Genomic DNA, 23,016 nt, shown 5'->3' with positions numbered 1-23,016 from the left:
AGTAAAATGAAACAGCACAATATGTAAACAATATCAATATGATAAATAAGAACATTGAGTTATACTGTACAGAATGTGCTGTTATTTCCATATTATCACCATATTATTACTGTTTATCTCGTTTATCTCATCATCTTCACGTGTGAGTTGTGGTGTCACAGACAGACCGTCTGAGTACCAGCACGACATCGTCATGTTGGCTCTTTGTTTTTGTAAGAATCTGAGCTGTTTCGGGATTAAATATGCCGTTAATCTGATTTACATGATGATTTCCAAAGTGCCTGCAGAATTCAGAGCAGCTCAGGACGGTCATGTAAGACTGTTACAAAATGACAACAAAAGAGTTCAGTGTGTCCACAGTGAGGAAGTGTCCGCTCACACACTGCGTGTCCTTGTCGCCGTGCTGTTGACACAGTCATGATGTGTCTGTGTGTCTCCATGCGTAACCGCTGCTCCACAGTGTCTCTGCCCGTGTTTACACATCAATAATGCAGAATGTTGTCAAGTGTAGTGAAGAAGTGAGCAGGTCAGCAAACTCTGGCAGGATAAGGAGGGATAAAGTTTCCTCACTGTGTGTCTGATTGCTCCAAAACAAAGAGACACCTTCACAGCTCATGCTTGAATTTCTTTTCCTGAGATTAGGGGTATTTTCTTCTTTTTTTTCTGTTGAGGAAGGTGTTTTGAACAGAAATGAGCTGAGGATGTTCCTCCACTTGTCTTCTGTTTTGTCAATAATCTGTTGGTTGTGTTTTCTTGGTGAAAAATCTCAGTTTTTCTCACTCACTCATTCATCTTCTATCACTTTATCCTCCACATGAGGGTCGGTGGTGCCAATCCCAGCTGACATAGGGTGAAAGGTCACCAGTCCATCACAGGGACACATACAAACAACCATCGACTCTCACACTACTTTAGAGTGTCCAGTTTGCCTCATCCCAAAATCTGCATGTTTTTGGACTGTGGGAGGAGGAAACCGGAGAACCCGGAGAAAACACCCGCGCACACCATGGATTGCGCCATCCAATCCATCTGTTCACATACCAAACATATTTAGTTTATTCTCACTGATTTGATTTATTTTGAGCAATAAAATACACAAAAAAATAAGAATAAAGGTTCCTAGAAAAAAGTCAGAATTCTAACTTTAATCTCAGAATTCGACTTTTTCTCAAAATTCTGATTTTCTTACTTTAATCTTGAATCCTGACTTTAATCTCAAATTCAGACTTTCTGACTTTAATCTCAGAATCTCTAATTGTTTTAATCTCAGAATTCTATTTTTTTTATTATTATTCTTTGTGCCCATTTATTACACTTTGGTCAATCCATTGTTTGAGTTTGAGACCCCTGCTCTAGTGACGTATGCAGACCTGCTGCATACGTCACAGGTGGCTCTGGCTCTGCAGCGCACGGTCGGACAGGCTGCTGCAGTGAATGGTGGGACGGAAAATGATGCGGTGGTTCTACAGCAGCTGAGGAAAGTTTAAAAATGCTGCACAGACAAGCAGCAGCAGAAGCAGAGGACTGCACGAGCTGCTGCAAGAAAAAGACACACACGTACGCACACACACAAACACACACATACACACACACACACACACACACACACACAGCCTCCACCTGCATGGTCTGTGAACCAGGTGAGTGTGAACACGAATGGTGGTGGGTGTGGTGTCGCTCCCACAGTGTGTATGACTGCGACTCACTCACACACACACACACACACACGTAAATACTGGAGAGGCAGCTTTTGGTTTACACTAAACAGCGGAGCGTCAGCAGCAGCGGGACAGCAGCTCCAGTCTGCGGCTCGTCCTGCACTAACACAGACCTTCATCATCATCATCATCATCAGTGACCAGAAGAAGAGCGGAGGATCAGCACAGCTCCATCTCTGCTGCTCACGTGAGTCCACCCATATGTCCGCAACGTTTATACTCAATGTAATAGAGCAATATATGCGCACAATAAGTTCAATCCACTGATGAGATGTGCACATATTTGTACATTATGCAGTTAGGACACCGGGAATTAAAACTTTTATTTTGAATTTTTTTTATACATTTTGAGGGCCACATTAGCTGATGGACACATTCTTCTGAGTTAGGACACTTGTTTCATTTAATTAAAGCCAATTATGAATTATGTTTTAGTATAACTTTAGGCTTCAGTTTAGGAGTTTAATGTGAACAGTGGAGATGAAATAGGACGTGCTACCTTGCTGCGCTGCTGTGCTGTTACTCAGAGTATTTTCTAGAAAGGCGCCGCCTGCATTGTAGCGCACCTGTTGGCCCCGCCCCCCTTGTCCTCCACCTGTGCAGCGGGTTCTGTTGTTGCCCGCGGCTACGAGGCAGCTACATAAACACAGCCTTTCATTAGAATAGATGGAAACAACAACAACCACACGTCACGTACGTCTCGCAGCTACAGATTATGTACAACAGCACTGATTTATCTGTTAATTAATCTGTTGTTAATTATTACTTAAATATGCAGGTGTGTGAGGATTGTCGTCTGTATATTTTTTTACCATCGAAAGTAGGGGACAATAATATGGGAACAATTTAAAACAGAGAAACAAGAATTGCATATAAGCAACAATTTAAATTATAAACAAAAGACCTTGAGCTGTACTCTGTGTTAATAATCTACTCCATCATTTCCTGAACTATATTCCCAGATAATTAGTTGTATAGTCTGTGTTTTTACATTTTGCCCACAAATCACAGCGATTCAGTCGACTTCTATAGAAAAACAAAGCTACTCCAACATTATCACGTTTTCCAGGCTCAAATGTCTGTGAATTCTTGACCCCCAAAATACTTTATTCTTACTTTCTCATTACTTGTCTTGTTACTGTGTGTGCGCATGAATCAAAACACCAAAACAAATAAAACTAATTGTCCAGGAGGACAAGTGTCTCTTGGTCCACAGACAGTAAAATACAGAGGGACATAATTGTTCTACCATATGTTACTACACACGGTAATAAGGAAGATTGTGTTTCTGATATACTACTATGTAAATAAAGGTAGGGTGTTTACTTTTAAGTCCTCCCTCACACACACACACACACACACACACACACACTCCTATTAATAAAGAGACATAGGAATTTGAACATCATTCCCATTGTGGTCAAATGCCCCTTTGATAGTGTCTCAAACCTCCTTTCATTTGTTTACCCAGAGTATCAGTATATTCACAAATGTGTGCATGCTTAATTTCTGCTTATTTTAATTGACATTTCTGTAGCAAACCAGCTTTTATTTAATGCACGTGTTGAATGAAATCATATACACGTTGATAAGTATTAGGGCCACATGTAAAAAAAAAAGTCAGAAAGTCAGAACTTGAGTTTAAATTCAGAATTGGAGATTAAAGTCAAAAATTTTGAATTCTGAGTAATAGTATTCTGAGATTAAAGTCAGAATTTGAGATTAAATTCCGAAAATCGGAATTCTGAGTAAATAGTCAGAATTTGAGATTGAAGTCGGAATTCTGAGAAAAAAAGTCAGTAGTCTGAGATTAAAGTCAGAATTCTGAGATTAAAGTCAGATCAGTTTGTTTTCATATACCATGTATTTTTAATGCTGTGTGTCTGTTGTGCTTTTATTTTGTAAGGCACTTTGGTCCCCTGGGGGTGTTACACGTCAAACATCTCCAACATAAAAGCATTAAATGCTGTTAAGTACATCCTGATAATCGCAGTTTTCTTAGTTGTTTCATACTTTGAGTGTATTTGTTTATGTGTACTTTGAGCCACTTTCTCTTCTCTTTCACCAGCATGTGCTCATTGCTGTTTTTTAAGGTCATTCTCCTCCAGGGAGCCGTCTTTTTTTCTTTCTTTTTTTTTTGATTGTCTCATGCACAAAAGCCCACGTCCTCACTGGAATCTTTTATCCTCCGTTCAGCCTGCAGGATGAACTTCAAAAACTTGCGGGAGTACCTGGCCTGGCTCTACTTCCAGTACTTGCTCATCACGGGCATCTATGTCCTGGAGCCCTGGGAAAAATCCATTTTCAACTCCATCCTCTTCACCGCCATCGCCATGGTGATCTACACCTCTTATGTCTTTGTGCCCATCCACGTGCGCCTGGCGCTGGAATTTTTTTCCGGGATCTGTGGCGGTCAGCCTGAGAGCACCATGGCACTCATGAACTAGTGGAGGCAGCAGCAACCGGGTGGATTAGCATGAGATTATTTTCATCCAAGACAGCAGCGGTGGATCACCTGAGCTTTCACAAGACTGAAAACATGAAGATCTTAAAGCAAAGCCTTACTATCTTCTTTACATCCCTCTCCCCCTGGCCTTACCCCATGGTATTAGACACGTGACAGTCCATCACTTTCACATCCTCGCTGTGAAATGTCTTGTGAAATGTTGTTTGTCCTATTTTTTTTTCTTTCTTTTTCTTATATATGTCTTGTGTGAGTATGCGCCACATTTCAGGTTTGCATGAAAGGGTCTTACATGAAATAATAGAGTTGCATGCTCGTCTCACTACAGAACACGACAAGGTTCTCGTCTTTCCATCATGAGCTACAGAGTCTTTAAAGCTCTATCCTGATTTACTCACTTGCTAGGGACAGATTTTTAGTCATCATCAAAGTTGTGGAGGCTGAGATTTATTTATTTTAGTTGCAAGTAATAAGGAATTGGATTCTCAATTTCCCAACTAATTAGAACTGTGTCCAATCCAATCCAAATTTATAAAATAAATACATAAAACAGACAGGATCCAGAGCCATGGGGACATTGGGGGAAACCACTTGGTCCGAACAGATGACCTCAGTCTTGTCCTCATTAAAGCTAAGAAAGTCCCAGGCTTTAATGTCTTAATTAGAGCTGTATGAATGACATAATCTGGATTATTCCACAATTTTGGCTGTGTCCAAAATCACTCTGTCTACCACGTCGTTTCCATTTGCCATAACAGACCGTGAACCCATAATGTGAAATGTGAATTATACGCAGTAGCACTGTATGTGCAGTCGTCTCCTCCCAAAGAGCGACACTGTGTCCATATAGCATGTATTTTAACTTTCTGTCACGAAAAGCCCCATGATGCAAAGTGCCCAAACCTCTCAGCGGCTATTCAGCATTCAAGTTATTTATCGCCACAAGGTTTAAACGAATACAGTATAAGCAAGTGAAAACCGTGTATCGGGAAGTATTAAAAGACAGGCAACAACAATATGGAACATTATTCAATTCAATTTTATTTGTATAGCACCAAATCACAACATACATCATCTCAAGGCAGTGTACATAGTCAGCATTATAGAGAAATCCAACAACACACACAAACAGTGGAAGAAATCTTGGACAGAACCAGAGACTCCAAGATGTGCAGCGATCTGCCTAGACAGGTTGGGGTGAAAGGAAAAATGGGGGACAGAGAGGACAAGAGGTAGAGACAGAAGAGAGAGACAGTTGCATCAAGTTATAAGTTTAGACAAGACAGTTTGAGTCAGTGATGACGTGTTTATAGAACTACAATGTCATTTATACAAGCAGCAGCAGAGGTTGTTGATAAAGAATTATACTGATATCAACTTAGCATAATAATAATAATGGTGATGATATGATATGATATGATATGATATGATATGATATTAATAATAACAACCTCGACAGCCTGCAAGATGAGGGCAGAGATAGAGAGAGAGAGGACAGGAAGGAAATACACAAACCAGGGAGAGAAAGAACAAAGTTAATGACAAATAATGAAGTCATATTTATACCCTAAGTGTGAGAGAATCCCCCGCAGTCTAGGTCTATAGCAGCATAACTAAGATATGGTTCATGTTTCCTATAACTATAACTATAAGCTTTATCAAAAAGGAGGGTTTTAAGTCTGCTTCCCAAACTGTCACTGGGAGCTGGTTCCACAGTCATCCATCTCCATCTTCTACCATTTAACCGTCCACACGATGGTCGCCAGACCCTCACAGGGCAAACACACAGAGACGAACAACTATTTACTCATCTACAGTCCATTTTAGAGTGTGTGATTAAGCTCTGCATGAGCGAGGAAAGTGGAAAACATGGAGAGAACCCACACACAAAAGGAGAACATGCAAACTCCACACAGGGAAGACCCTCGTTCTTAACTTCATTTGTAGTATGCACACTTTGAGTGTAGGTAAAGTGAAGGTGGAATGCTTTTGAATACAAAGAGACACTAATTAATCTTCCTGCATGGAAAAAAACCCGAAACAAATGAACTATTTTCATTTAACTACAGATTGAGAGGGTGATTTTACACTCAGCCTTGTTCAGACTCAGTCATTCTTCAGTTATGTGTCTGTTTACTGGCTACATCTGTGACGCCGTGTTATCTCTCATTGTGAAATGATTAAAGAAAACAAAAGGGAAAGGTACAGAACTCAGCCCTACATTTCTGACATGCACTTAACGATTCACATAAAATGACCAAAAAGTCAATGATCTTCAAAATAGATAGATAGATAGATAAGATGTCATCTATCTATGTAGCTCATAATGGAAAGACGAGAGCCTTGTAGATGATAGATGATAGATGAGGCCAAACTGTCGCCATGTCAGGATCAGGGTTCTATTACACAGGCGTGGCGTGTGTGCATGTTTAGTGATTTACTAGTTAAAGTGAGTAATATGACAAAATAGCTGCGACAGTGTGTGCCGAGCCCTGTCTTTATCTGCTTGTTTTTTTAACTGCTGGTATGTCAGGAAGCTGCGCTCAGCACTGAGCATGAGCAAATATTGGTGCAAACACACCTTTGTGTTTTAGGCTTGGCTTTGATAATGATGCAGCTTTTACTCCACCGTCCGGCTGCTGAACTCAAAGTTCAACTGTTTTATGCCAAATGCAAAAACGAAAAGAAAGAAACCACACGCAGTCACTTTGGCCTGCATGAAAACAAAAAAAGCCTAGAACCAAGAAACAGTCTTCCTCACCTATAGTTGATCTATATGAGCGGGAAAGACGAGGAGGCGTAGTTTGTGATGAGTGCTGCTTTTAGTTTTTGATTATTTGTGCTTTGGGTCGAGGGCTTGCTGATTATAGTCTGAACACCATCTATATTTATTTATATGGAGTTATATATATTACATATGTATATATTTGTATACACTGGTAAATGCTTGGCTGGTTACAATGTCAATTACCAAACTATTTTTTGATTGTTTATATCCGTCTATTCTCATGTGGCCATAAATTTCAAATCATTTCTTCACTTTTGTTTCCCTCCCACCCTCCGCCTGAAAAGTGCTTTTATATTGTTTCCAATTCAATGTCATTTCATATTTAAAGTAGTCCAGACTTTTCCTCCAATATTAAGAATCAGACTTTTGTTTCCTATACCATTCACTGAATAAATGCTTTATTTACACATGAAAGCGACACGCCACTGCAATATTAAGAAAATAAAGACACTTGGACAAATCTCCTCTGTCTCTCTCACTCATTTTTTTTATTTTTTCATTTTACTGTATGTTGAGCAGAGAGCAGTGACTTTAAAAATCAAAAGAACAAACTAAACACAAAGCTGGAGGGCAGGTCATACCACATAAAATAAATGCACACGGAGAGTCACCAAACCAGTTCTGCTCAGACTTGGAGCGTAGGAATGAATGCCCAAGGGCTCTGCTTTCCCTCCTGCAGGTACCAGCTGATGTGTGCCCGCTTTGTTGGAACAGACACAATTTAATCCACTGTGAAGAATGATGAGCAAATTAAAGTCTTGTTGGTTCAGTGTTGTCACATCAGGTGACTCCATTTCCTGCAACACTGACAACATCAGCGGTGGACGAGGATGCAGAAAATTGTTTTGGTTTGCAGGTTATAGCCAAATGGACTGGCCCAGGATGTTCATGTTTTTTTATTTAGTTGATCTTTCCTTGCCTTGCCTTGCCTTGCAGGTCTCTTTTTGAAAGCTTGACCTCAAGCTCTTTGAAGAAGTGCCTTCTGTTTTCACATGTTAATTTGTATGACATGAAGGAAGAGGTCAAAGTTTATCTCCCTAATGGCAAGGTGTAAAAAGAGTTTTCTGCAGACTCGCACACAACGGTCTGGGGGGGTGGGTTGTAGGCTGTTGTGTTGTTTCTGTTGTGTTTACATGTGTCCTGTGTCCCAAAGAAAACTTGAGGGAAGTCCTGGCAACTGTTCAGTCCACAGACAAGAGTCACATGAGCTGGAGAAAAACACTCTTACATACACACCGACACTGCCCCAGAAATGTGGACCAAGTCTTCTTCTCCTTGTCTGTCACACTCGCACACAACGTCACACAGGATTGTGCAGCTGTAAGAACACTGCATACATTTGCACAGCCTAAACAAAGTGTTATCCCTAACCCGGCCACAACAGTTAAAGCCAAACCCTAACCTTAACCTAACCACAATTCAAATTCTTAGCCCTAAACAGTTCCTCAGACATGAGGTTCTGTCTCATTAGAACCAGGTTTGGGTCTTCATGAGGTCCTGGCAAGGTCAGCGTTTATGTCAGACAATGTCCGAAAGAGATCACAGATACAAATACACACACACACACACATACAGTGTTAGTTCAACAACAAAAGAGGCTGTGGCGAGCTATTGTTCAGCTTCTCCTCAGCGCAGGTGTGTGACAGTTAATATTGCCATGGTTCTAACCTTCTGTTTAGCTTTAATCTATGACCGACATCTATAACAATAGACATATTTTGACACAGACACACGAATGTGCTTGGATTAAATTTGTTGATGAGCCTCTCTGTTCTCTGACATTATTGAAGTAATTATTTCACATTCTCAAAAAGATAATATGCTTTTTAATATCACATTTGTATCACCTACCTACATAGGACTGACCGACCGACCAACCAACCTACCGACCGACCGACCGACCTAACTACCTATCTACCTGTGTCAGGTGGTTTGTTTATAAATCAACACAAAAAGACCAAACCTTGCTCTTATCATAAAATACAGTATTATGGGGTCATTTATTGACTTGTTTTAAGGGAATAGTGTTTGCATTGCTGTGTGTGTGTATGTGTGTGTGTGTGTCTGTTGTTGTATAAGGTTTCAGGCGAAGGCTTGGTCAAACACTTCACCGTGTTTTTCCTTACAATGATAAGAAATGAAAGAAAATGTGATTTACTGAGAAAAAACAACGGTGATATTAAGTCATTATATACATCACCGTTAAACCATACAGAGAAAAACAAGGGTTGTAAAGAGGCTGGTGCCACTGAACAAAAAAGTAGATTAGATTAGACACAGTGGTCCACATTTTTGATACAATTTGGGGATATAATCAAAATCCCAACACGGATCAGGTACAGGATGGATCACATTATTGTGCCTCGACTGTAAATCACATTACATGTCACATCAGATTTCTTTCTAGGCTGATCGCTCTGTGTCACAGAGAGCGTGTGCTGTATGGGTGACTGTGCAATTATTAGCAAAAAAGAGAGGAATTCACTGAATGACACTCCCTCCCAGCTCTGCTGTATGTATGTGTGCGTGTGTGTGAGAGAGAGTTACAAATCAGTCAATAGGATCCTGGGAGTGGCTGAACCTGATAAAAAACCTGAGCCCAACAAAGAATGAAACCACAGTTAGAGCCAAACCCTGAAAAGATAAATGGACTTTCACTTCTTATTATAAAACCTTCTGCAGTCATTGCTTCACGGGGCTGTATGAGGAAGAGTGATGTGGTTTCATAAAGACAAAGTGCATTTACTTATAAGAGCGTCATCATTAAACACAGCATCTTCTGCATTTTTTGTGTCTTCATTTTAATACATGACACAGTTTTTGTCAGATCAAATGTCTAAATGTGAGCCTTGAAACACAAGACTGCCACCAAGTGGACACATCGAGAAGGACTCTCTCACTCTTACACATTGTAATAACAAAAGACTCCTTCTTTGCAGGAGTGATAACATTACAAGACTCCGTAATGGAGCAGAGGAGATGATCCAGTTTTACACCAGAGGGCAGTGTGTTGCACACTGCTTCAGAGGAATGTTAGTCAGGGTACCAACATGAGTTGTTTGTGTGAAACTCACAAAGGAGACTTCTGTCATTTCTTCTCCACTTGTCTGGTCTTCACCGGGTTTGAGTTTCTGTTAAGTGCTCAAAACAAGTGCGTAAAAACACCTAAACTCTGGGGGAGGGAACTGTGCAAACACGGTCACTTTAGGACTGAAGTCGAGTGACGTGAAGGCAAAGGCAAGCAAGATTGGACCGTATTTTTATTTTGCACTATATTTGAAGTGCTTGGTCATTTATGACTACATACAGTAAGGGGCAGCCGGTGTAGTGGGCACTGGAGCTCAGAAGGCAGCAGAGATAAACTTAAGGGACGGTAAACTTAAGAGGTTGTGTTGCGTTAGTAGAAGGATATGTGAGGAACATAAGAACATAGATAATAAATCCAAATATCTTTGGATGTACAAGTCAAGGTCCTCTGGGAGTTTGGTTTATGTTTGAATTTGAATAGTTTTGACATGATTTCTGTCATTAATACAGCATCAACTGATAACGACCAGTAAATACACTCACTGCCCACTTTATAAGGTACACCTGTTTTTTTCCCTTTACAGTGAGGGAAACAAATGTGATTTAAGTGACTTTAAACGTAGCAAGGTCGGCTGTTCTGAGTGTTTCAGAAACTGCTGATCTGCTGGGATTTTCACAGACATTTACAGAGAAAATAAAAAAAGAGAAACTATTCAGTGAGAAGCACTTTCTCTGGGTGACAATGCCTTGTTGATTCCTGAGGTCAGGCTCACCAGACCAAAATAGATGTTTCTTGTGTGTCACACAAAGCCGGGGTTCACACTACACAACTTTCACATGGTGGTACTGATTTTGAAAAGACTTGGAGTTCACACTAGCCGACTGTTTTCAGCAGACAACTGAAAGACAGGGGATCACACATTTAACGACTGCGCCTGATGAGGGATAACACACGGCATGATTTGTCAAACCTGCTGAACGCATCAAACTTCCTGTTGTCTTTGTCCTTTGATGCTATGTCCTGTGTCCCGTCCATTCTTTTTCATTGGCTGGTGGCAACACGTGTTTGCAGTTTGGTCAGTAATCAGTACACATTACCCGACAACATTGTTTGATTGACAGATTTAATGCTGACTGACTGGAGCAGACTCTGCCCAACTGTGAATCAAGGGCAAAATCAGGCACTAATATCTTGTAGTGTGTCCCCAGCTTTACGCGGATTACAGTTTATTTCCAGTTCAGGCAGACAGACCATAAAACCAGTCTCCTCGTCAGTCTAAAGTAATACACCAACCTGAAATTTCGCCATGCTTTTGACCATGCTCTCTTAGTGAGTGTGAGCTTCTTCAATCATTTGTGGTATAACCCGGGATTGGGTCTGGCGGGCCTAACGAAATCCTTTTGTCGACCAACTTTGGCCTGCGGGTCCTATTTTGGACATTTCAGGTATATACATTCACTGCAGCTCTAAGATCTCCTGAACATGAATGGGGTTAACGAAAGGTAATACATGTTGCTCTCTCTGCTCGACTGCACCTGCTGGGTAAGTTAACTCTTCCTTATCCACTGAGTATATAGAGTGTGTGGCTGGAGGCCGAGGGCAAGGCAGGTGCCAGTTTTGAATGAATGGACAGGTGAGAGGCTGGTCACTGTAAGCTGACCGCTGTTGTTGTGTGTGGTCCTGAATGGAGTGGAGAGACTCCAAGGTCGAGGTCGGGCATGAAGAAACCCAAGGGAACCCCACTTTCTCTCAGTCTCAGGACTCGGCCCACATATCTTTACACGCCGTCTGTTTGTCTGTCACGCAGGGGCAAGTCAGGGATACATCACCTGAGCTGCTGGGAAGGAGGGAGAGGAAGAAAAATGTAAACGGAGGCAAGGAGATAAAGACGAAGACGTGTACATGGGCAGATAGACATAGTTTAGACAAACACAATCTTCTCCTCCTTAGTAGCTCCAGCACCAAAGCCCCTCTCTGTTTCCCAAATTAATTTCCCGTCTTCCTGCTCACTCATCATAGTTGGTCATAGATCTCTCTGAGGACATGAGGTCTTTGACAAGTGAGGCGTGTCTGCTGCTCCTCAAACATCCACTTCCAATGGCAAGTGAAGGCTTTCCACCAGACAAACAGCAGCAAGCATCATTTTTTTGATAAAAACCCGACGCTATCTTGTTTCACCACCAATAATGAATGAATTGTGCGGCCGCAGTTTGAATCATAGTTTGCAAACGTAGCTGCAGAAAGTTGATCAGAGCAAGCAGGCGAGCATTACAACTGCACTGATCTAAGGGAGATAAGCTGGTACCTAACAAACAGCTCAGGTTTAGCAGGTGTTGAGTGAGGAGATTATCAGCACTCTTCAGACTTAAGCTTTCTCCTGGATCTTCACCAAATACCAGTTTTAAAGCAATTTTTAATTAACTCTGGCACATGGTCATGAAAGCCAACCTGCATGAATCTGCTTGGAAATATATAATAAAAATGGTTTGTACCTTCCTGACTGCAGCTTCTTGCAGAAAGCTGCACAATCCTTCACTTAAAAAAAGGCCATTGTAGTGCACTGGCCTCTGTCACAGACCCCTCTTTGCTTGGCTTTGTCCCACTGCAGGAGCGCAGGTAGCAGGTTGGATGTTGAAGAAAAGCCTCATGTATCAGGTGACCCATTGCCCCACAGCCTTTGCTGCTCGCCCAGCTCGCAGCGATGGAGTGCTCCTGGCGGCCGCTGTATCCCGTGTCACAAAAGCACCTTTCTACACAAGAGGCCTCAGAGAATGGGCCACAGCACAGTGGTTCACCTTGGGTCAGCTCCAGCCTGCCGTAGTTGGATTTCAGACCTCCCCCCTTGCCTCCAGAAAACAGCCTCATTGGTGGGGATGTTCTTTCACCCAAGCCTGGCAGAGATATCAGAGAGACCTGGAGCTCCTGCTGCTGCTTCCAATACACCGCCGGAAAGGATGAGTGACCATACGACTTACACATAACTGGGTGAGTCAAGTCTTACTCATTACTGAGCTTATTTCGTGATATAAAATAAGTAAATCTAAATCAGACTTTTATTCTGAAAAGCTGCTGAATTCACTGGTCAATAAATGAGTACAGACAAGAACAACTGATGTATGAAATCAGCTTTAGGTCAAGTGCAGTCTGATCCACCGAGAAAACGGAGGGAGGTTCAGAAAAGTGGAGAGACAGAGAAACACAAATAATCACCAGTGAATATGAAAGAAAAATGTGCATGTAAATGAAATCATCACTCATCAGTTCTTTGTCATATGATTTGATCCATAAAGAAGGGGGAGACAGGGCAGGCAAACACTGAGGGCAAGCTCTCTTTTTCAAGGTCACCCTGCAAAAACACATGTATTCTAAAAACATTACATAATAAAAGCAAAACTGAAAAATTATATATCATACTTAATTCATAAAATAGCAACGGAAAACAAAAAAATCCCTATGTTGATAATGTGGTAGTTTACAAGAGTCAGGTCTGTTTGTGAGCAGATGCAGTGTGAAGTTAATCTGTGAGTAATTAGTCATTTTTTCTTTACTTTCTGTTCATAAAAACAAGCCATGTGAACTTTGAACTATGACGTATTTCCAAATTTCACATTCAATGCAATTTTAAACATTTTGAGTACTTTTTGCTCAGGTGTGTTTGTATAGTTGGTGAAAATGAAAAAAGAAATGTGTACATTCTTATAGCCTCTGTTTATACCATACGTTTTAACAAAGTAATGGAAAAAAAGCAGCCAAAATGCTCTGAGTTAACACTTATGAATCTTTATGGCAGTCAGACAAGGGTGATAAACTGCATCATAGTGTGAAAATTGATGAATGCATGTAAATAATGTCACCATAATCCAGCTAAGATAAAATGATGATGATTTGTTTTCTAGATTTTTGAGTACATGCTTTGTTTTTGTAGAAAAAAGTTATTAAAGCACAGTTTGTAATTTATAGAACTGTGCCACTTCAAAGTATGTGCACATGTGCATCCATATATGAAATTGTATATGTATGGAGCATATTTTCTATCCAGTCTTCTATTAAAGGTATGTTGTGTAACCTCTCAGTCAACCATGAGGATAACCTGGTGTCAGTGGACTCTTGTGGCCGCAGTGGTGCTCACGCTCACCGTGGTGTCCGGTGCCGAAGCAAAGACGACACCGAAGCCAAAGTACCAGTTCACCAAGAAGCCCGTCTCGCAGGTGACACAGCAGCACAGCCCAGTGACCACCAGCTCGCCCAAGACAGTCAAGGTCGGGGCTGCAGAGCCCCACCCACTACCACTCACAGAGAGGACCACCCACCCTAACCATGTCTTCCCTCAGTACCACTCTGTGAGCACTGAGCCCCCCGGTGTTGGTCTTGAGAACTACACACTGGATTACAATGAGTGCTACTTCAACTTCTGTGAGTGCTGTCCTCCAGAGAGAGGCCCCCAGGGGCCAAAGGGGGACAGGGGCCTGCCAGGTTTGTGTCTATACCAAAAAACAATTCATTAAAAAAAACATTTAAATTGTTGAACATCAATTATATTTCCTTATTCAGGACCACCAGGCGAGAGAGGTCTTGCAGGGGCAGCAGGATCATCAGGACCACCAGGTGTGAGTGGTCCTGTGGGGTTAAAAGGAAACAAAGGTACAGGAGAAAAAATACAGCCATGACAGACACTGATCATAGCAACTTATCTTGGGGATATAAGGCTGTTGTTTGTGCTTGTTCTTGTGCAAACTGACACAGAGGAACTAATGAGCTGCAGGTGAGAAAAAGAGGCGTGGAACAACAGGTGAGGGGAATGAGATGGTTGCACAGGAGGGCAGTTAGTGATGAGGCATAAAAATAAAATGTGTATAAAGTATTGTGAGTTCTTACAAAATGCTGCTTTTCAGTCTGGGGTTTTACTCTTGAAAGAATTGGAACCAAAAGAGGAAGAAATTATTTATTCTATTTTTATTCTAATGAAACTTTTTGTGACTTTCAACAAGAAACACACTTCAAATGAACTTCCTTCATTTATATGTCCGTATTATTTTAGTTCAGCTAGATTAGGGATAAATATTGATGGTGTTACATTGGCTATTTCTTAGGAGATCGAGGTGACAGAGGAACCAGTGGGACAGCCGGGTCACCGGGTGTTCCAGGGAAACCAGGACAAAAAGGTTCAGACTTTCCTGCTGAATCAATTAAATAAAATTAGAGACTGAATTATTACTTACACCATTTTTTTTTCTTTTTAATTTTGCAGGTGATTTTGGCTCGAAAGGTGAGAAGGGTCAAACAGGGCCACAAGCTGTCAAAGGCAATAGCGGCGAGAAAGGAGAACCAGGCCAGATGGGAAGCCCAGGTGAGAAGGGAGAACCAGGAAAAGAGGGGCCAGCTGGACCACCAGGAGTGGCTGTTGAGCTAGGTCCAAAAGGAGAAAAAGGGGACAGGGGGGAGTGTAGCACATATGGGGAGAAGGGTCAGAAAGGTGAGCGAGGAGATCCTGGGCCCTCTGGCATCCCAGGACTCATGGGCATTCCAGGAATGAATGGCAAGCATGGTTCCCCTGGTCCAGTAGGTGTCCGAGGGGATCAAGGACCTCCTGGACCTACAGGAGAACCAGGAGTACGAGGTCCACAGGGACTACAAGGCATGCGAGGGATGCACGGGCCAAAGGGGGACAGAGGCTATCCTGGGATGAGAGGTGAGCGAGGCATTCGTGGAATGAAAGGGGCTAAAGGATCAGGAGTTCCTCAGAAACGCTCTGCCTTCAGTGTGGGCATCTCTCCTAAAAGGTCCTTCCCTCCCTCTGGCTTCCCAATCCGCTTTGACAAAATCTTCTACAATGAAGAGAACCATTTCAATGTCACGTCCAACAGCTTCACCTGTGTCATTCCTGGGGTTTATGTCTTCTCCTTCCACATCACTGTACGCAACCAGCCGCTGCGAGCCACACTGGTGGTAAACGGGAAGCGGCGGGTGAGGACCCGGGACTCTCTGTATGGTCAGGACATTGACCAGGCGTCCACTCTGGTGGTGCTGCAGCTGGCACTGGGTGATGAGGTGTGGATGGAGACACTCAGAGACTGGAACGGGGTGTACGCCAGCAGTGAGGACGACAGCATCTTCTCTGGGTTTCTGCTGTACCCAGACACGCCCTGACTCTCAGCAGTGACAGTCTCTTCTTCTATCACACTGATCCACCGTGAGCACACACTGTTGATGCTGCTTTAACATACTCATGAGCTGCTCTAAAGCTGCAGCGTACACCTGTCTGAATATTTGAAGAGTGCGCTGTACGAGCATCTACTTGTGTTACTGTGGTTTTTGTTTGTTTTATAGCAGTTGGCATTTGTCTTCTCCTTCTCTCTTCTTCTCCCTAACTTCCTCCCTTGTGTGCAGAGAAATTAATAGAATCCTTCACACTCTCGTTAAAGGCAGGTAGGACAACATTTTCTCCCTCAGTAACATGAACGTAGAACAAATAGAAATGTGTATTTCTATGGCATTTTAGAGTTTTGGAAATGTACACTACTCAACAAAATATGTAACATTAGTTTAATTAGCAGAAATGTTACATATTATATCTTCAATAATTAACTTCTCAGTACAAATATGAGTAATTTGTGATGCTTTTCAGTTGAGAAGTCTTGTAATGTAACATATTTTGTGTTACTTAATCTTTACACATTTTAGCCTAAAGTATTCATTTTACGAGTTGAGTTGCGTTAGTTTATTTCACAGTCACACGTTTTCACAAGTAAGCGCAGGTACATTTGTGTTGACACATTTAAAACACACATTCTTATCAAGTAAATAGCAGCATTCAGTACATCAAGAAATAGACCGGAAAGGTGCAGGCGGAAGCTCAAGCTTATGTTACCTGTCAGCGTGTGATTTATAAAACAAAAAAAAAAAATAAAATTAAATGTCATGTTTACCCCCATGTTACTTATTTTACCCCCAATCATGTTCCATTTCAATTTCAACATCTCATTCTGTCTGTTTTGCCCTTTCTCACACCCTGACCACTGCCCTGACACCTGTCCTGACCTCTGCCCTGACCATTGTCCTGACCTCTGTCCTGACCACTGTCCTGACCATTGTCCTGACCACTGTCCTGACCACTGCCTCCTCTCTGACCTTTAGGTCACTTCTTACCAACATTTGTTGTTGCTGCTGCCCACTAGTGGACTTCAAAAGTATTGCAGGTGGACCACACTGAGCTGTAAAAAATACTGCTATTTATCTTTTACTATTCATTTAAAACATATATTCTAATATATATATATATATAAATCAAAATATATTACAATATGTGTAATAAAATATGATATTGAATCTTGTTATTCACATTTTAATATGTTTATTTGTAAAATTTCCTCTAGGGCATCCATATACTTAACTGAAGATGGACACAGATTATATCATGTATGTGTTGATTATATAATGACATCACTGTTTGCTTTATTATCACTCTGGGGAGAACTGAGTACTTCTGACATGTATAAGCAGTATTGTTGTACAGCTGGGTTGTATAAAGAGTGTTTTAAATAAATAAAATAAAATGAAATCCAGTACACATACCATTTACGGACTGTTTAATTTTGATGCCAACACTGACAGTTTCATAGGAAATCATATGGTGAATCACACATTAGTGTAGTTCCTCATTTTCACCAGCGGGGCGCGCACTAGTCACACACAAGCGCTACTCACGGTCATAGTTCCTTTGTGTGTGTTTTCCCGGCTCACGCTACGACCGAGAGAGAGCAAGTTAATGTTAATAATTAAATGAAGAGTGGATAAAACTTTATTTGTTTTGTGCTTGTTGATTTAAGTTCTTGATTCTGAAAGGTATCCGCACACGTGAGAAGGTTTTTGGTTGCCGGACATCGCCGTTAAAACTCCGGTGAGTAGTAACCATTAGCGCTTAGCATAGCAGCTGCCGACCATGTCTAATTACTCACTCATTTCATGAATATATCATTATTATGTGCCTTTATACTTTTGAGAAAATCAGCAACCGGGGCTGTGTGGATAATTGTCTGTGCTAATCGAGCTAGTGCTATGTGTAAGCAATTGGGCTATTGCTATACAACGTGTTACTGATATATGACCTGTGCTATTGCTATATGCTAGTTAATGCTACAGAGCTAAACGAGTTGGTATTGTGAGCTAAAACACATGCGGTTATGTGCATTTGAGTTTGTGAGAGACAGTTATTCAAAGAATAACTCTATTCTCAAATATGACTGATATGTGATTTAATTCATAATTTGTGTGCACTATGTGGTGGTTAAAGTTAGGAACATTTCATATATATATATATTATTTTGTGTGTAGGCTGTTTAAAAATTCATCTATAGCTGTATATGATACATTGTCAATGTGAATGGTTCATTGATTTAAGATTGAAAAGAGAGGATAAATACTGTACAGTTGATGATGTTTTAAAAGATATAAATATCCGACCTAAAAAAAAAACTGCTGCTCTATGCAGGTTGGTTTTATTTTTGGTGTATGACTCGATTCTGATGGTGAGCCAGAGCCCAGACCAAGGAACATGGAGCAGAAAACCGGCTTACATTCGTGGAGGGTGTGGCTTCGGCAGCAGCTTCCTCGAGCATCTGGAGAAAGCTCATCTATCACATCATACAGATAAGAAACAAAATCACACTACCTGGGTAGATGAACAATTACACAACCATACATTGACAGATAGACACACACTCTGGACACTGATTTATGTGGACGGTTGACTTTATTGGACTTTGCTTTGTTTACTACTTTGGGCCTTTTTTGTTTGAACAGCATTCATATTGTAAATTTGTTTATTTTGTTGTTTACAACTGAGGTTGTTTATTGGTAAATTCCAATATATAGAGAAATATAAATTAAGTCAAAGCTGAACTTTTTCATTTGTTGCAATTGAAGAGTGGCTTTCTGCCAATAAAGAATATCTTTGTTACACTTTTTTTTATCTGTTGTCCATGTCATATATATCCTCCACGAGCAAAACTATATCTTATGATCTGGCCTAAATTGAAAGCACATGTTACATCTGTTACATCAAGCACTGGGTTTGGTTGATAGACATGGATTGGAGAAAGCAGAGAGCTTGGAGGACCTGAAGATTTGGATGATGCTCAGAATGAAGGTGCAGGTGCTGCAGTGGAGCCTAGACGGCTTTTGATTCAGAAAGAGAAATTCAGGGGAAAAGAAAAAAAGGTTGAGGATTTTTGAAGAGTTGGGACTATCAGAGTCAGAGACAAGTTGACGGCAGAAGCTCAATGCACAGTGTCTGTCTGTCACTGGGGTTAGGGATTTCATTCATCCATCTTCTACCGCTTTATCCTCCACATGAGGGTCACAGAGGGCACTTTGCCAATCTCAGCTGACATAGGGCGATAGGCGGGGTACACCCTGGACAGGTTGCCACTCCATCACAGGGACACATATAGAGACAAACAACCATCCATTCTCATAGTCACACCTACGGTCAATTTAGAGTGGGCATATCCAAAGTTACAGCCCTCTTTCAAATTTTGTATGGCCTGCAGCTTTGTATTTATGTATTGTTTGTGGACCGGGAGGGAATGTGACAGAAAAGGTTAGGTATTTCACCTTTAAGGATGCATCACCCGCCCAGAGCTTTTGGTTCACTCCATGTGATGAGTCCTAACTGAGCAACCCTGGCCTTACAGCTGTACTGACCCGGGGTCTGTCTGACCACAGTATGGTTCTCAGACAACGCTGTTCCCAGTTTGACGCCATCCTTGTAGAAGTAGTAGCTTACGGGAGGAGCGGGCGCGGGGAAGTTGTACTGAACATGGCAGACGAGTTTCATGGTTTTTGCTTTTGGGTCATTGTCTACCACAATCTCCAAAATAGGCTTTGACAGATGCTCTGAGAAAGAAGAGAGAGAACATATTATTGTATACATATTGCACCTGTTCACTTCATCTTAAAAGAAAGTCAGTGGGTGAATTTTCCACAACAAAACTCACCTAACGCCTGCACTGGAGCATCAACTGAAGATACAGAGTGTGTGCGTCTGTCTTTGTCCCAGGACACACGGCAAGAGTACATTCCTTGGTCTTCGAGGGTCAAGTTGTTCAGATAAAAATGTGGGTTACGGCCTTCCTGTTTCATAATTTCCACGTTGTCCTTGTACAAGATCACTTCATGAAGTGGGAGGTTGCCTCGAATGCGACAAGTGAGCTTCAAGGTCTCCTTAACAAAGCCTCGATTTGGCACTTGCAGAATGGCCCACCCTCCTGGGGGAAGATAACAAGAGAGGGCAGATAACACATTTTGAGATGCAACACCAACACTGACACCATTATCCTGGAGAGAGAGGGGGTATGAACTCAGGAAAAAAAAGGAGAAGAAGGGGCTTGATGGAGGCCTGATCTTACCGTCGACGTTGATCTCCACAGGCAGACTTTTGAGGGTGTGTATTTTTCCCACCAGAGTGTCCCTCACTCCCTGGCAGTAAAATTTCCCACTATCTCGAACCCTGGCTTTCCACCAATTTAGCTTCTGCCCAGACTGTGGCAGCTGGTCAGCATCCTTAAACCACATGTAAGTCCACTTGGAGTTATGCTCATCGGGAACGCTGCATCTCAGCTGGAAACCTTCCCCACTGAAGATCCTGGAGGCTCCCGACGTCATCTCCACTACAGCTGCGAACGACGTTTCATGGGGAACTGTAATGATGTAAAATATAATAAAAGAATATCCTTGTTATTTCGTTGAAGATTTAAATATCAAATAAAATCCACATTGGAAGAATCTGGCAGATTAACATGAAGAATTACAGGCTATTAAGGATAAGGATGATTGGTTTCTGAAAATTGGGTCCCCCCCTTTCTGGACCATTTACCAGAGGACCTAAGGAATTTGCTTAGAAGAGGAGAACCAAGTACGCGCGTTACAGGTCTCTCCACACCCGAACCAGCAGGTTCAGAGGAAGCTTCTTTCCTGCAGCTGTCACCCTACTGAAATCTAGCTCTGCATCCCGGTGACAACCAACCAACTGTTATGCAACCATGTAGTTAAATTTTCCATATGTATTGTATGCCATTATGTCAGTATCAGTATTTGCTTTCTACCATACACATAAAAATGTCACTGAACTTTTGCAGTGTAATCGTAACAATGAGCACTCAAACACACAAAACCAACAATTACTAAAAACACACACAAAAACAGATTTTGTACGGGCACTGCACTAGTTTAGGGATTAAGGAACATTGAGTACGTACCCACTTCTACGAGCACTTGCTGCACAAGTGTAGAAATAACTGAAATGAAAATGAACCACAGCTTTAGTGATGAATCATAGCTCTGCAATCACTTTGTGACAAACAGTGAATGGAGTGGAGAGAAAACTCACCAAGGAGAAATAATGTCGGGTCCATTGTGATTGTGAAAACAGAGTGAGAGGGTGGTGTATTTATTGACAGTAAAAAGGGGAAGTGAAAATCATTTTGAGCTTGAAATTTTCACACAGGATTTCCCCTTTCCCAAAAACATCTGTGTCCTTTCATTTCTCGCATTTCATTATAATTCCCCCCCCCCCCCCACACACACACATATATGTATTATATGTATGTAAATATGTACAGTATATACACTACTCGCAAAAAGGAATATCTGGCTTTTCAGAAATTTCAGGATGAACCTAAAATGCACTATAACCTTTACAGGTGAACTTAATACCTTCTCTAAACTTTTGAATGCACATGTCCAACTGTTCAATGTTTCAGTACTTTTTGCACAACTTGCTGTTCTCTAACAAGGAGCGTAACGGCGAAATTCACAACTGGTGTTTGACCCATGAATCAACCAATACATTTCCTGGTTCAATTAGAATTGGTACTTAAACAGTCCTTCTCATCATGCTGTTCACATTTTGACATCATGAGACCAAGACGACACCTAACAATTGATCAACAGTACCTCGCCATTGTGAGGCTTCAAACAGGATGTTCTCAGATGGAAGTGGCCACTGAGCTTAAGGTGTCACCGGGTGTCATCAGCAGGTTGCAATAGAGATACAGAAAGATTGGAAGAGTCACAGAAGGGCATAGAAGTGGACGTCCTTTGAACACATCCCACACTGATGACCGCTTCATTGTGAACAATGCCCCGTGGAACTTGATAATGTATGCCACACAACTCCAGGCACATTTAAGGGAGGTGAGAGGCACCCAAGTGTTACGTCAAACCATTCGAAACGACAAGGGTACCTGACCACAGCAAAAGGCACAGGCGTCATCATCTTGCATGGGCCACGGAGCCTCAGTGCTGTTCTCTGACGGAAGTCGATTCACGTTGAACAGAAATGATGGCCGCCAATGATGTTGGAGATGTCGAAGAGAACGCTATGCATCAGTCAGACAAGCCTTTGGTTGTGGGCAGGTGTGTCTAGTCAATACAGAACTGCCCTACACTTTGTGAATGGTACAGTGACAAGCCCATACTACCTGAATAACATCATTAATCCAGTCATTGTGCCTCTGCATGAACAAAACAGGCCTAATTTCATCTTCATGGACGTCAATGCTGCAGCTCATCGAGGTCGCATCATTAGGGAACGGCTGCTGGAGACTGAGGTACCTCAAATGTTGTGGCCTGTACTTTCTCCAGACCTGAACCCCATAGAAAACCTATGGGATCAGCTGAGTCGCCGCGTACAGGCTCGTAAATCTGTACCCCAGAACCTCAATGACCTGAGGGCCGCCCTTCAAGAAGGGTGGGATGCCATGCCATGCCAAGCAGACAATAAGTCGACTACTGAATAGCATGAGACGTCGTTGTAAAGCTGTAATTGATGCTCAAGGCCACATGACAAGTTATTGAGACGTCGTCATTTTTTGTTGTGGTATACCCACCACTGTTGGCTTTTGTTTCAATAAATAGTTTGAGATGAGGAAATCGCCATTGCATGCTTCTATTTAAATGCCCTACTTTCATGATATAATATCACTGTGGTGTGAACTTTTTATGTTTTCCATACATTAGA

General features: G+C 41.7%; 3 protein-coding genes across 3 annotated transcripts; 2 read left to right on the top strand and 1 right to left on the bottom strand.

Annotated features, from left to right (window-relative positions):
- Positions 1–1,714: 1,714 nt before the first annotated feature.
- sptssb (serine palmitoyltransferase, small subunit B) lies at positions 1,715–7,433 on the top strand. Its single transcript, XM_058633162.1, has 2 exons — positions 1,715–1,905; positions 3,915–7,433. The coding sequence occupies exon 2, from the start codon at positions 3,923–3,925 to the stop codon at positions 4,163–4,165; it is 243 nt and encodes an 80-aa protein (XP_058489145.1). The 5' UTR covers positions 1,715–1,905; positions 3,915–3,922; the 3' UTR covers positions 4,166–7,433.
- Positions 7,434–12,874: 5,441 nt separating this feature from the next.
- Positions 12,875–18,956, top strand: otol1b (otolin 1b). The gene is made up of 6 exons (XM_058633080.1): positions 12,875–12,983; positions 14,072–14,471; positions 14,550–14,639; positions 15,089–15,160; positions 15,247–17,895; positions 18,487–18,956. Exons 2-5 carry the CDS (start codon positions 14,078–14,080, stop codon positions 16,143–16,145), a joined length of 1,455 nt encoding a protein of 484 aa, XP_058489063.1. The 5' UTR covers positions 12,875–12,983; positions 14,072–14,077; the 3' UTR covers positions 16,146–17,895; positions 18,487–18,956.
- On the bottom strand, positions 18,726–21,409 carry LOC131462166 (low affinity immunoglobulin gamma Fc region receptor III-A). The gene is made up of 5 exons (XM_058633161.1): positions 21,385–21,409; positions 21,254–21,292; positions 20,405–20,695; positions 19,994–20,263; positions 18,726–19,892 (listed from the first exon to the last, which is right to left on the bottom strand). The coding sequence occupies exons 1-5, from the start codon at positions 21,407–21,409 to the stop codon at positions 19,624–19,626; spliced, it is 894 nt and encodes a 297-aa protein (XP_058489144.1). The 3' UTR covers positions 18,726–19,623.
- Between the last annotated feature and the right edge of the window lie 1,607 nt (positions 21,410–23,016).

Source organism: Solea solea, chromosome 7 (genome assembly GCF_958295425.1).
Source record: "Solea solea chromosome 7, fSolSol10.1, whole genome shotgun sequence".
Classification (NCBI taxonomy): Eukaryota; Metazoa; Chordata; class Actinopteri; order Pleuronectiformes; family Soleidae; genus Solea; species Solea solea.
Note: the sequence above shows the minus strand (reverse complement) of the source record. Positions and strands in the feature narration are given on the sequence as shown.